Source organism: Eurytemora carolleeae, unplaced genomic scaffold (assembly GCF_000591075.1).
Source record: "Eurytemora carolleeae unplaced genomic scaffold, Eaff_2.0 scaffold119, whole genome shotgun sequence".
In the NCBI taxonomy this organism is placed as follows: domain Eukaryota; kingdom Metazoa; phylum Arthropoda; class Copepoda; order Calanoida; family Temoridae; genus Eurytemora; species Eurytemora carolleeae.
The window spans coordinates 88081-103222 of record NW_019396072.1 but is presented as its reverse complement, the minus strand read 5'-3'; the positions used below and the strand labels follow the sequence as shown (position 1 = coordinate 103222).

General features: G+C 32.3%; 1 protein-coding gene across 2 annotated transcripts in view; it reads right to left on the bottom strand.

The window, feature by feature from the left end:
- The window catches only part of LOC111712942 (protein msta), a 16248-nt gene extending 3725 nt beyond the window's left edge, over nt 1-12523 (bottom strand). For both annotated transcript variants that reach the window (XM_023487707.1, XM_023487713.1), the window contains exons 1-10: nt 12330-12523; nt 8726-8803; nt 8466-8575; nt 7068-7268; nt 5703-5869; nt 4282-4526; nt 3767-3834; nt 3269-3369; nt 933-1026; nt 310-400 (exon numbers count right to left, since the gene is read on the bottom strand). In XM_023487707.1, coding sequence (XP_023343475.1) covers nt 310-400; nt 933-1026; nt 3269-3369; nt 3767-3834; nt 4282-4526; nt 5703-5869; nt 7068-7268; nt 8466-8575; nt 8726-8797 — 1149 coding nt within the window. In that variant the 5' untranslated portion in view covers nt 8798-8803; nt 12330-12523. The remainder of the gene's footprint in view (nt 1-309; nt 401-932; nt 1027-3268; nt 3370-3766; nt 3835-4281; nt 4527-5702; nt 5870-7067; nt 7269-8465; nt 8576-8725; nt 8804-12329) is intronic.
- Nucleotides 12524-15142: the final 2619 nt, after the last annotated feature.

Here is a 15142-nt window from a genome sequence, read left to right as displayed (position 1 = left end):
GATATATAATAGATAGTTGTTTAGCTTGGTTTATGATATATAATAGATAGTTGTTTAGCTTGGTTTAGGATATATAATAGATAGTTGTTTAGCTTGGTTTAGGATATATAATAGATAGTTGTTTAGCTTTGTTTAGAGTATATAATAGATTTCTATATGATAATCGTTTTGATGTAGAAGTTGTTTGGTTTGGTTCACAGTATATACCTGATAACTGTTTGGATGTAAAAGTTGTTTGGTTTGGTTCAAAGTATATACCTGATAATTGTTTGGATTTAGAAGTTGTTTGGTTTGGTTCACAGTATATACCTGATAATTGTTTGGATGTAGAAGTTGTTTGGTTTGGTTTAGAAAGTGTTCATGTTTCTCTATTCCATTTTGACTGTTTCCCATGATATCCCTGAATACTAAACACTGTAAAATATTATAGAAAACTGGAACCTAGGTTGAAACATTTCATATTATCTGTGATATTATCAACAAAAAATCCGTTTTAAATAAATTTTGATAAAGAATAAACTGAAAGCAATATATGAAAATGTATTCAGCTTAGCTAGCTGATCCTTACAAAATTTATTCAAAAGCATAAAAATTCAAAACGTTTTCGTGCTTAGTCATATATTCTCAAATAAAAAAGCTTAAATTAAATCTGATTTTTAATTTATCANGGTACTCTGGAGAAGGGAGTAAACTATCCTGTATACCTGGTACTCTGGAGAAGGGAGTAAACTATCCTGTATACCTGGTACTCTGGAGAAGGGAGTAAACTATCCTGTATACCTGGTACTCTGGAGAAGGGAGTAAACTATCCTGTATACCTGGTACTCTGGAGAAGGGAGTAAACTATCCTGTATACCTGGTACTCTGGAGAAGGGAGTAAACTATCCTGTATACCTGGTACTCTGGAGAAGGGAGTAAACTATCCTGTATACCTGGTACTCTGGAGAAGGGAGGAAACCAAGGACTCTGAAACTTTAAGAGAACATTCTCCACACTTCCAGGCATCCTTTTCCAACACCAAGTACCCTTAAAACCCCATCCCAACTTTTAATGTTGTTCTACAAACTTTTTATATCTCAATATAAGATTTCATGATGAAATAGTTTGGGTAACTCAGGAGTCAGGACTTTCAAATAAAAGTTAGACAGAAAGTTAGAAAAGATAAATTAACTTTAGCAAATCACCAAATTTCCAGCATACTCTCTCTTTCCTCTTATTTATTGTTGGAACTAGGAGGTATGAATAAAAAAAAGAAAAAGAATAAAAGATGGGAAAGTTTTGATTATAATTGACACTTTTTTAAAAGAAGAAATAAAACTGTCGAGTAGGAGGACGACATTTAAGCTATTTTTGTGTATTTGATGTTGTTATAAAGTCAACGGCTTTGTAAATATCTAGTAAACCAACTTGTAACAGGTCTGATCAAATGCTGTTTATTTAAAATCATGACTTGAATGTACAAGAGAACAAATGCTTGGACTTATTAAACAGTTTCTGAGAAATACTCCGAAAATTCGATATATGCAGTCTAACCTATCTGAAAGGCAATTTTAAAGAAAAATTCAAATTAGATTCGGAAATATCAGAAGAAAGGAAAATTTTTTAATGTAAGATTTCCGAAGAGATGAAAATAATAAAAAAACTCTTTGGAAGAAAAACAAGACCTTTTCAAATAAGTTTTCTGATCAACACCCATTTGGAAATCTCACAAAAAAGAAGATTTAAAAAAAATAAGATTTCCAAGAAAACAACGATTTGGAAATCTCAAAGAAAAAGAATTTTTTAAATATAAATTTCGGAAAATAAAAAACTAAATAAATAGATTTCCCAAGAGGCAAAGTTTTGAAAATCTCAAAGAAAAAGAAAAATTTCCGAAGAGAAAACAAGTTGAAAATCTCAAAAAACAAAAAGTTTTTTTTTGAAATAAGATTTCCAAAGAAGGAAAAGAAGATTATCCTGGAAGTATGAATTTAACGGTTGTAAAGTATTAAAGTACAATCTCTAATTTGCATTTAGTTAATTGAGGGATATTAGAGCTTAAAGGAGAACTATAATCTTGTCTGAAAACCATGTTAAGAGAGAGACAGGAATATTCATTGCACCATTCTTTTTTCACCCTGGGATTTGTTTTAGAAGGATGTACACTGTACATTGTACACTGTACACTTTACACTGTACACTGTACACTGTACACTGGACACTGTACACTGGACACTGTACACTGTACACTGTACACGGTACACTGTACACTGTACAGGATTAGCCTTAAAGAATGAGACTTTTAAGACGAATTGAGGATACTTTATTTAGTCTTTTTCCTTACTGTCCATGTTCCCCATGGCTTCAAACTTTTTAAAATTTTTTTTTGCCAAAACATTTTTTATCTTTGAATACTATAATAAGGGAAGAAAACACTAATTTTAGCCGCCAGATGTTTGAAGAGTTAGTTTGTTATTGAAGTCTAATCCTACATGGGTAACTCTGAATCTAGGCTATACTCGATTAAACACTGAAAAAAAAATTTCCAGAAAATGCCGAATTTTTTAAATTTTTTTATTAAGTTCTGTTTTATGTAAACGCTTACAAGAACACACTTATTAGATCATTAGCAGTTTTTATTTAAAGTATTGATAAGAAAAAGGATTTTATCCAACAGTACATGAAATCCCCGGCCAATTGTTTACTTATCTAATCATGTATGTTTAAAATGAAAAAAAATTTAACATTTAAGATTAAAATATTCATTTTAAAATCCAGTTAAGCCATTTCTGTTACCTATTTTTTCAATTTGGAACAGTCAGTAATGGTGATACTATTGAGCACTTTTTTCATAAAAATGCTCAAATCCCCCTTGCACCAGTTCTAATGTTTTCTTTGACACATTTTTTTATAATTTGCAAACTCATAAAGATTTTTGCATTTTTGTGTCAATATGAAATCACTAATGTAAGCAAATAAAATCGTCAAAATAAGTCAAGATCGATATCAAAATATTTGTCTTGAACCGTTGAGTTCAGAAACGTTAAAATAGTAAAAATCCTTTAAAAATTAATCTGAATATAAGCAAAAACCCGTTTTTAAAATATCAAAAAACGGACAAATGGATGTTTTTTTTCTTTAATAAATGTTGCTTCTAATTTGCTGTAGTTTTTTTTGCTGGTGCACAAAACAGAATCGACATTTTCTTTGAAATATTTTCACCCTTATTTATTATTTATTATTTATTATTTATAGTTTTGATTTTAAAAATCTTTATTTTTTGTTATACCATTATTCGGACAGGACGGACAGGATACAGAACTGATATAGGTTCCTAGCTCCGTAGGGTCAGAACACCTGGCACAGGTACAGGAGAAGAACCAGAGATTTCTGAACAAGGTTTATTTAAATTTAGCTGAAACGCCCTCAAACCCGGTTTAACATTTCATTATTTTTTTTTACTGTCTAATTAGAGAAAATCAATTTTGTTTTTTGTTATTCAGTATTTTTTATTTTCAGAACAATATGGGAACAGGACTGATAAAATAGAAATTTTCCCATTTGTTTTTCGTTTTCCGTTTTGGCCTTAAATTAGTCTTTAGAGTAAATTTTACACGATGTCATATGTCATATACAATTTTAACATATAAGATGCATCTCAAATTCTTAAGGCAGCAGCTTTCATGATTTAAAAACCTAAAATGTTTTGAACAACCCAAATAGCAATGTCTATCTTTATCTTAGATGTTTAGTTCTCATGTTTATTGAGATGGATTATTAGACTAACCTTAGTTTCTCCTGTCTATGAGATGTACAGGATAGGAGACTGGTGTAGGTTATACATATCTCTTCTCCCTGGAAAAACTTGTTTCTAATCTTCTCTTGGTACAGTACAGTACAGTAAGTACAGTACAGTAAAGTACAGTACCGTAGTAATGGCATACTCGATTCTCAATGGTACTCTTTAATGCATGGTAGAGGTTAATGAAGGAAATTGACGGAAAGGGCAACGTTGAGCAAACGAGAAAATATTTAAAATTACTAAATGACTGCTGGCCCATAACGGCAACGGTGTGAACCATGCCGAAGATGAAGAAGAATTAAGGTGGAGAGAGAAGGGATCAATGTTCAATATGCAGGTTCCAGACAGGTGAACATATAGTATGCAAAGATTAACATTTGTTAAGTTAAACCTTTTTAATTGTTTTAATTATTTTTGGGGTTTGGGGCGGGATTATTTACTGATGTAAGTATCCTGGCTATTAGGAAAATAAATATAAAAACTGTTAATCAGAAACATTCCTGTTTTATCTGTGTTTGTGAGTATACCCGTATACAATTACTCTCATCAATAACATGCCTAGCATTGTAGGTACAGGAATGCGACATAAATGCAAACACAGGATAGAATCCTCGTCCGTTCTCTCCTACTGATACTGCATGGGTGGCAAGGACGGAGGAGGAGAAGATAATATCCTGTTCCGTAAACCCTGCTCCGGATAGATTACAGAACTGTAGGAGAAGTCCTGTAATCTTATAACTCTCCTCTGAAACAAGGTTAATCAGCTCATTATTCTAAAAGGGACAGTTTAAATATTTGCGAATGTGGTTAACATAACGAAAATCGTGTTCGCGAAAAATGAAAGGGGGTAAAAATGACTTATACCGAAAAACGTAATTCCATACAAAGGAATTGAGTCTTTGCCAAAAACTCTGACTTTATAATCCCTATATCTTTAGAACCCAATGTCGCAAATCTTTTATATTTCAAACTTACATTATTTGATCTAACAGAATTCATAGTTTGAAATATCTAAGGTCTACGACATAGGAATCTAAAGATATAGGGTTTAGAAAAGCAGAGTTTGTGGCAAAGACTCAATACCTTTAGAAAGATGCAACATTAACTCGGATCGTAAACAAATCAATTTAATTCCAAACAATTCGACGTATTCTTATACAGTTAATATTTTATAATATTTCACTGGCGCTGGATTTTCTACCATTCCTGGAAAATATGAAAAGGTCGTCTTCATTATCAAAAATCCTTGAAACAGGAATAAATCTTTCTGAATTTGTATAGACATTACGATCTTCGGTATGAGTCATTTATAATAATTTTCTTCTTATAGCGCTTATTTTTCGCGGTAAGCCTATACTACCTTTAATTTTTCGCGAGCACTCCTTTTAACCCATAAATATTTAGATTACTGGTTGTAGAAAAGTTGAAAGAATAAAGACGACTTTAAATTGTACAATCATATGTTTAGATATTTGGTTAAAGGGAGTGTTCGCGAATAATGAAAGGGGGCATAGGCTTACGGCGAAAAATAAGAGCTATTGATCCCTACTAATCTTACTTTTGTCTGTTTCGTCAAAAGAGAAAATTGTTAAATAAAATTATCGATGATTATTTATTGTAATATCTGAATGATTTTTTAAAAATTGAATTGATTTTTTTACGATCCGAGTAGAATATTTACAACTTTCTGAATTTGTATAGACGCTACGTTCTTCGATATGAGTCGTTTTTAAACAATTTTCTCCTTATAGGCGCAATAGATACAAGCAAGATTAGTAGCGATCAAAGGCGCTTATTTTTCGGCGTAAGCCTATACCCCCTTTAATTTTTTGCGAACACTCCCTTTAAGAAGGCGAGTAAAAACTACATAATAAAGTCAATTTGTGAATTCCTTATTCAAAGTTTATTTAATGAGTTTAACCTTGAACTAACTGGGGATTAATCCTGATCCTATCCTGAGTATGATCCTTGTGTAGTTTAATCATATCCCAGAGAAGTGGATCCTTGTTCTTGTTTAGAATTAGACGGAGAGGAGCAATACACTCGTACTGAGGTTGTACTGTACTGTAATCCTTTATATCTGGAAACCTAGAGAACCATTCAAATTAGAATTTAATAATCTTCACGTTTTCATTTAACGTGTTAAGGTGTCAATATTTTAATATATTCACATGTCTACGTATTCGTACACGAGGCTATGTGTTCGCATTTTAACCTGTTCACATGTTAAAATTTTTAATTTATTTACGCATGTCTACGTACGTTCGTTCATGATTTTACGTGTTTTTTATGTGTTCACATGTTATGAGCTTGAAACGTGTTTACTTGTTTTTAAATTCGCGTGTTGAAATAATTGTAGTTAACGTGTTTATGTTTCGTAATTTCACATTTTCACGTGTTTACGTGTTTGTATTTTAATGTGTTAATGGGGTAATATGTATTTGTATATTTAACCTGTTCACGTGTTTATGTTTAGTATTTTGAAATGTTCACGTGTTTATGTCTAGTATTTTGAATTGTTCACGTGCTTATGTTTTGTATTTTAACGTGTTCACGTGTTTAAATGTTCATATTTTAAAGTGTAAACGCGTTTATGTTTCTTATTTTAACGTGTTCACGTGTTTAAATGTTCGTATTTTTACGTGTTCACGTGTTCACGTTGTTCACTTGCATCATTACATCTTAACTACTCAGTTGTTCTATTTGTCACGTGTTCAGGTGCTCAGGTATTAACAAGTTCACGTTCTTAAATGCTTAAATTTTCACTCGCTTACGTGATAAAACTTGCTCACGTGCCAACATTTTGTCACGTGCACACATGGCTTAGGTTCCCAGGGACTAACGTGTTATGAAAAGAAAAAGAGAGAGGAGTCTCAATTATACCTGGGTGAGCTTCCATCAATCAAACCTTGAAATTTGTATTTCAAGATAAACAACAACAAAGTTTTTATTCTCACAAACTAAACTTGCAACCCCGACTCCTCACTTTTTTTTTGCGAAAAAAAGTTTGATCCTCAAATTATAAATTGTGCATATTTTAGGGGGAACCTTACTCAGATTTTTCAAATAAACATTCCAGACGCTAGAGACAGAGATCGATTTTAGATTCAATTTGGATTCAGCCTTTTCGGGAACATTCCCTTTATATTAAAGATTTAAAACATTATTCATGTTCCTTATCATTTAGATATTTTCCAGTAAACATGCAACAAAAAAATGAAAACACAATTTTGTTTAATATTTTTATTATGAGAAAACAAGAAACTATCTGCTACGTTTTGTTTACCTTGGAAAAATGTTGCATTCTCCTTGAGTATGGATAACGTTCTCCGCACACTCCTGGGAGCACATGGGGTAGTTGCAGGAGGAGCAGGAGAACTCTCCAGATACCGGGCTCAAGCAGGATAAACAGACTGGTTTAGTAAACTGTTTAGGTCCAATACTACCTGGAGTATCAAGAATCACCAGTTCTAACGGAGCAATATCTCTAAAATAAAGAGATTGTATACGTTGTATATGTGACTTAACTTAACTTAACTTATCGGACCTAGCCATAATTATGAATCACAATATAAAACCAAGTATTCGTATGCAGATCCACATTATTACAATATTATTATCAAGTCTATATCTGGACACAGCCACAATGATGTTTATTAAAAGCCACACGACCACAGTAAAAAAAGTTTTATTGTTAGAACCACATGTAATGATGTACGTATATAACCCTACATTATCAACCACTAGCTATATTAAAGGGACTGTATAAAAGTTGTAGCATTAAACAGATTATATTCAACAATTACGCAACCAATATGAAAACGATTATATCACACAGGAGTCTGAGAATCTCAAGTTTGCTCATATTTGAATTTTTTATTTTGAATTTTTAATAGATATAATTGATAATATTATTACATATAGTCCGTATAGTCCGTATTACGTCACAATAACTTCAGCCAATGACAAATGGTACAGACGGAAATCACGTGACCAGTATACTGCACTGCCATTGGCTGAAGTACTGGTGACTTAATAAGGACTATACGAATTAAATGTAATAATATTATCAATTATATCTATAAAAAATGCAAAATAAAAATAAATCAATTATAACAGGAGCAAACCTGAGATTTTCAGGTTGCTGAGAGATATAGTCGTTTTCAGATTGGTTGCGTAATTGATGAATATGATCTATTTAATATTAAAACTTTTATACAAAATCTGACATATGTCCGTTTTGCTATAATTTTGACACAGTTTTATGTCAATTTCTCGAGACAGGAACATAAGATAGATGTCTTATAAGTATCGTTCAAAACCTGAAATTCTCAGGCTTTATCCTATACCGCCTTTCATTTTTCCTTTACAGTCCCTTTAAATCTATTTTTAAAAATCCTGAATGCAACAATAACGTAGAAAATCCACAAATTCATAAAAACTGAACACTCGCCACAATCTCAAACTTTCTAATCACTATTCTCTGCAACACCTGATGATGTAAACCTTCGATATTTTAAAATCAAAGGTCCACGACATCAGGTTGCAAAGAATAAGGAATTTTAATCATGGCAATTGTTTAATTCCTTTACATGTGGTGTATTTATGTAAAACTATGTATACCTGGTAGCAACCACATATCTTCCCTTCTCCTTGTGGTGTATTTATATAAAACTATGTATACCTGGTAGCAACCACATATCTTCCCTTCTCCTGGTTAACTTCAACACGGAACGGGAGACACCTATCCTGTGCTCTATGTTTTGATAAATGATACTTTGAACAGTATCCAACCTAACACCAGATTTAATATAAAACGAGAAGTAGTTGAACTACGTAGACTACGTTGAACCACTTTACTTTACTTAAGCCGGAGCACAAAAGAAGTGGTTCAACTGTTTCTTCGCAGTTCAACTACATCTGGTTATTCATTAAATCTGCTCCCTGGAGACAATACGAGCAGGTATCAGAGGAAGGTTTTCCACAGAGAAAACATAAAGTTAAGTCACCTTCCATCTTGAACTAGAGAATAGAAAGGAAGAAGATGTATATATAGTTGATCCATAGTATATATGTATATATGTATATATGTATACAGACAGTAAACAATCGTGCTTTCTACACAGGATACACATAGTACTCTGCAATACAGTTGGATACACAAAATATAGTTTTTCGGCAAAGAAATAATTTCCAAAACTGGTTTTGTTTCATAATGTAAACGTTTAAAAAAATTTTAATTGTCAAAAAAAATTGTACTCTTTAATTGTATCTGTTTGTTTTTTTACTGTTTATTTGTTTGTAAAATTTATGTCTGTTTTAGTTGTTTCACTTGTTTTCTATGTTTAATCTGTTTTTATTTGTTTTTATCTGTTTTATTTGTTTTCATTTGTTTGTATCAGTTTTTAGCAATTTTTTATCTGTTTAGATATATTTGTATAAAAATTATTGCACTTCCTTTCCTGTCCATATCTGCAGTTAGATTTTTATGTCAGATAAAACCAGTTTAGTTTTTAGAATCAGAGAAAGTTTTTTGATAACTGCATTTTCCTTCGCAAGTTTATTGTTCAACTTTTGTTCTTCAATGCTTTGACTTGTTTTTCTCTCTTTTTGAACTTTAAGCTAGAACTTTCAACTAAATAGTGAAGGTGGTTGCTCTTGCTTTTTTTACTCATTTATTTCCTTCTCCTACTCTCCTACTCATATTATACTCCGCTCTCTCATTTATGTTCTCAGCTTTTATAATTTTGTTCTCCGCTCTCTCATTTATGTTCTCAGCTTTAATAATTTTGTTCTCCGCTCTCTCATTTATGTTCTCAGCTTTTATAATTTTGTTCTTCGCTCTCTCATTTATGTTCTCAGCTTTTATAATTTTGTTCTCCGCTCTCTCATTTATGTTCTCAGCTTTTATAACTTTTTTCTCCGCTCTCTCATTTATGTTCTCAGCTTTTATAATTTTGTTCTCCGCTCGCTCATTTATGTTCTCGGCTTTCATAATTTTTTTCTCCGCTCTCTCATTTATGTTCTCAGCTTTTATAATTTTGTTCTCCGCTCTCTCATTTATGTTCTCAGCTTTTATTATTTTGTCCTCCGCTCTCTGATTTATGTTCTCAGCTTTTATAATTTTGTTCTCCGCTCTCTCATTTATGTTCTCAGCTTTTATAATTTTGTTCTCCGCTCTCTCATTTCCGTATCGTTCTCTTATTCATTCTTCATCGCTCTCTCATTTCCTTATCGCTCTCTTATTCATTCTTCATCTCTCTCTCATTTCCTTATCGTTCTCTTATTCATTCTTCATCGCTCTCTCATTTCCTTATCGTTCTGTTATTCATTCATCTTCGTTCTCATATTTCCTTATTGCTCTCTTATTCTTTCTTCGTCGCTCTCTCATTTCCTTATCGTTCTCTTATTCATGCTTTATCTCTCTCTCATTTCCTTATCGTTCGCTTATTCATTCTTCTTCGTCCTCTCATTTCCTTATCGTTCTCTTATTCATTCTTCATCGCTCTCTCATTTCCTTATCGTTCTGTTATTCATTCTTCTTCGTCCTCTCATTTCCTTATCGTTCTCTTATTCATTCTTCTTCGTCCTCTCATTTCCTTATCGGTCTGTTATTCATTCTTCATCGTCCTCTCATTTCCTTATCGTTCTCTTATTGATTCTTCATCGCTCTCTCATTTCCTTAACGTTCTCTTATTTATTCTTTTTCGCTCTCTCATTTCCTTATCGTTCTCTTTTCTTTTCTTCTTTGCTATCTCATTTAATACGTTCTCTTATTTATTCTTTTTTCCTCACTCATTTTATACGTTCTCTTATTCATTCTTATTCGTTCTCTCATTTCCTTATACATTCTTTTATTCATATTTCTTTGTTTTCTCACTTATCCTTCTCATTACAGTATGTGAGATTATAAATATGTATTGAAGTTTTTAGATGATTTTCAACAAATGATACAACCCCAGCTTTTTGTTTTTCTCTATATAGTCTACTGAGTAGTCCATGTCGTAGTTATTTACTGGGAGTAAAATATTGGACCCTGAGTAAGGATTAACTAAAGATCTGGGAAAGATTTGAACCTAATGTTCTGTTTAGTATTCTACTAGTCTAGAGCAATTTGTGAAGGAACTGGTAGTGGGGCTTTCTGCACTGTACCATCTTTTTACAAAAATAAAACATAATAAATCTGAGATTCGTTACTATAAATTAAACTTACATGTGTTTGATACTTGTTAATTGTTTAAGCTATTCCTAACCAAATGCAAGTTATTCATGCTTTATTTACTCCAAATTCTGAGGAGACGTAATGATTAGGATCCTACTACTCTAATCTGTAAACAGATGAGACTTTAAAGGGAGTGTCTGACTAGACATGGTGAATGAGTTGAGAGTGCAGTATTGTAGAGAAATGTTTTAGAAATCATTTAAGACCTATAAGACATATGCTGCAGTTGTTGACCATAAATACAATTTCTAACCCCCCTCCCGTAGTTTTCTTTACCAAAACCCCTCTCGGAGAGAACCCCAAAGCAAAACAAGTCTCTGTTCAAATATATCTGTACTCTCCAACAAAAGAAACAACAAACAGTGAAACGTTTTACGAAGTGAAAGATCAAATCCATAAATAGCTTTGCAATCCATAGTAAATCCCACTGAAACAACCGGGTTTATATTTCAGAAGTATTTACAAATGTTTTAAACTACCACATCAAACCCTCAAACTCTTCATCACTCCTTTTTACTCCGAAACGGAAAACTAGTAATATGTATTATTAAATATTCAACTACATTAATACATTGTCATTTACTTTTATTATACCTGCATTCCATTGCAGGTTAGAAATATATCAGTTAACAAGATTATTTGCAACTTTTTTCAGAGTTGAGGAGCCCGACCAATGAACCTATTTATCAAAGGACCTATCGACCAACCAACCAACCAACCAACCAATTGACCGACCAGCAAACCTAACAAATTATTGTCGACGTCCACCTAAGTTTCTAAAACAGTGTTTAATTTCTAAGAAAGAGTGCAAAATCGATCTTTAAAATCCTCTTTGGCGTATGTCTAGTCAGAGACTCCCTTGAAACCACTTAATTCAGCTCTACCATGTTTAGTCAGACACTTTCTTTGGCCCCATCCACAACCTGCTTGGCAGCTGTGCCGCAACACAACCTGCTGGGCAGCAGATCGCCCAAGAGAATTTTAAAGATCGATTTTGCGCTCATACTTAGCAATTACACACCGCGTACAAACGTCTTAAAATCTTTACAATACTGTGCATTCTCAGCTCAACTACCATGTGTAGCTAGACACTCCCTTTACATTCTATCCTAGGGCCCGGCAGGGGGGGAGGCACGAAACCCAATGATGGTAAATACTCAATGTTTTGTAGGCAAAATTGGTCTTGGGAACCCCTAATGAAGTAAAATTCCCTTAAGTTCCCTGTAAAGTATTTGTAATTAATCGTAAATTTACTTTCGAAAATATCATTCAAATATTCACATAAATATCAGATCAAAGACTACCCATATTTATTTACTTAAATACCTGAAATTTTATGTTTTCTTCCTCTATAGCTCTCTGTTGTTAGTTGATAGTTGAGTCAGGAGTCCCCGGGTTCATTTTTCAACCCAGAGTTACATTATCATGTATTTTTAGCCGGGGAATATTTATTATTCTTCTTCCATTAATTCATTCATCTGTCAAGGGAAACCTTCAACAAAACAGAAGGTGAAAAAACAAGGAAAAAAAGCGGTAGAAAGGAAAGAAAAAAGGCGGTAGAAAGGAAAGAAAAAAGGCGGTAGAAAGGAAAGAAAAAAGGACGTAGAAAGGAAAGAAAAAATGCGGTAGAAAGGAAAGAAAAAAAGGCGGTAGAAAGGAAAGAAAAAAAGGCGGTAGAAAGGAAAGAAAAAAGGTGGTAGAAAGGAAAGACGGTAGAAAGGACAGAAAAAAATGATGTAGAAAGGAAAGAAAAAAAGAAAAAATACTGAAGAATTGATTGTAGAAAGTGGGAAATTAAAGCACCAAAGAGAAGAGATAACATGAAGAGAGGGCAGAATATCGAAAAAGGAGTTATTGTCATCATGTGTTGCCATTAGTAACACTAGCAACAAGTTACACTTGCCATAAGTTATGAAGGAAGAGATATAAAGAAAACTGAAAAAAAGGAAGTAAAAAGGGCAAAAAAGGGATGGGAGAAGAGTAATACCATTTAAAAGCACGGAATAAATGAAGAAAAAAATTGATTTTTAAAATCTTGTTAAAGCTAGACATTTGTGAATTGCTCTCCAAAAACAATTTTCTGTTTTTACAGTTGTAAAAATATCCACCAAACCTCACCCATGGAAAATAAACTTTTTTCCAGGATAAATCTTCCGTCGGAGTTGAATAGAATATACACAATAATATAAATTAGCCAATTTCAAACAAACGTCCAACATCTAGATTTACAAATGGCGGTTTCCCCAAACAATGAGAACAGACATTAAACCTTGTCCCAATGTGTGTTGGAAGGATGTGTACATGAAAAATTAAAGGGAAGATAGGATTTATTTGATTCGAATTCGGTGGAGATTATTTTAATTGATATAAAACGTATAAAACTACTGATATATGTTGATTTAAAATCGAAACTACTCCGTATCCTAGTTTATATAGAACAAAAATATGATGATAAAAATAGAAACTACTCCGTATCCTAGTTTACATAGAACTGATATATGATGAAATAAATAGAAACTACTCTGTATCCTAGTTTACATAGATCTAATATATGATGATAAAAATAAAAACTATACTCAGTATCTTAGTTTACATAGAACTAATTTATATGATGATAAAAATATAAACTATACTCAGTATCCTAGTTTACATAGAACTAATATATGATGATATAAATAGAAACTATACTCCGTACCCTAGTTTACATGAACTAATATATGATGATATAAATAGAAACTACTCCGTGTCCTAGTTTACATAGAACTAATATATGATGATATAAATAGAAACTATACTCTGTATCCTAGTTTACACAGAACTAATATATTAGGATTTAAATAGAAACTATACTCTGTATCCTAGTTTACACAGAACTAATATATGATGATGTAAATAGAAACTACTCTGTATCCCAGTTTACATAGAACTGATATATGATGATATAAATAGAAACTACTCTGTATCCTAGTTTACATAGAACTGATATATGATGATATAAATAGACACTACTCCGTACCCTAGTTTACATGAACTAATATATGATGATATAAATAGAAACTACTCCGTATCCTAGTTTACATAGAACTAATATATGATGATATAAATAGAAACTTTACTCTGCATCCTAGTTTACATAGAACTAATATATAATGATATAAATAGAAACTACTCCTACCCTATTTTACATAGAACTGATATATGATGATATAAATAGACACTACTCCGAATCCTAGTTTACATAGAACTAATATATGATGATATAAATAGAACCTACTCTGTATCCTAGTTTACATAGAACTGATATATGATGATATAAATAGAAACGATTATCTGGAGCTGACAGGAAATCTGCTGTTAGGTTCAGATCAGTGAATACATGCATTACTACTACTAGCTACTCAACAACTATAGTTAAAATAGAAATACACATTTCTCTACGCAATATTGTAGTTCAGAAGGATGAGGGAGGATCGGAATTTGTTAAAAAAAGAGAATTTTGGTTGAATTGACAGTTCCTCTTTTTTTACATTTTTATGTATCTCTAGCTGAGTGCGTTCCTTATCAAGCCAATGGTGGCTGAGACTTTCTGAATATATTTAATCTATGGTTACCAGACCCCACTGGGTGGTAAAAGAAAGACAAACACATTTTCCCTCCCCCTGGACCAGTTTCTGTGTACGCCCTTGACGAATATTGTAGTGTTCAAAAGAAACGGGCTCTGAATGACAGCTTGCTAAAAAGAATAACTGAAAAAGAAAGGCGTCAATATTGTGTAGTGATATAAACGCCAATCACTAAACTAAGATAAGACAATAATTGTAAAAATATTTAAATATTCGTTAATCTTGGGTTGAATCCCTTTAAAAAGGATAAAATATACCGAAAGGTCTGGTTTGTCTATAAACTCGGTCATAAATATTGATGCTAAGATAAAATATAGTTGAATGGTTAACCCAGGCCTAGTAAACCTATATAGTAAACCTAGTAAACATAGTAAACCTATATAGTAAACCTAGTAAACCTAGTAAACCTAGTAAACCTAGTAAGCCTCCTGGAGATCTAAGTAGAAGGAAAGACTCCATATAAATCATTTAACATGTCTTCCTATATCTAGTCAATATTTTATTGATCCGGTTTCT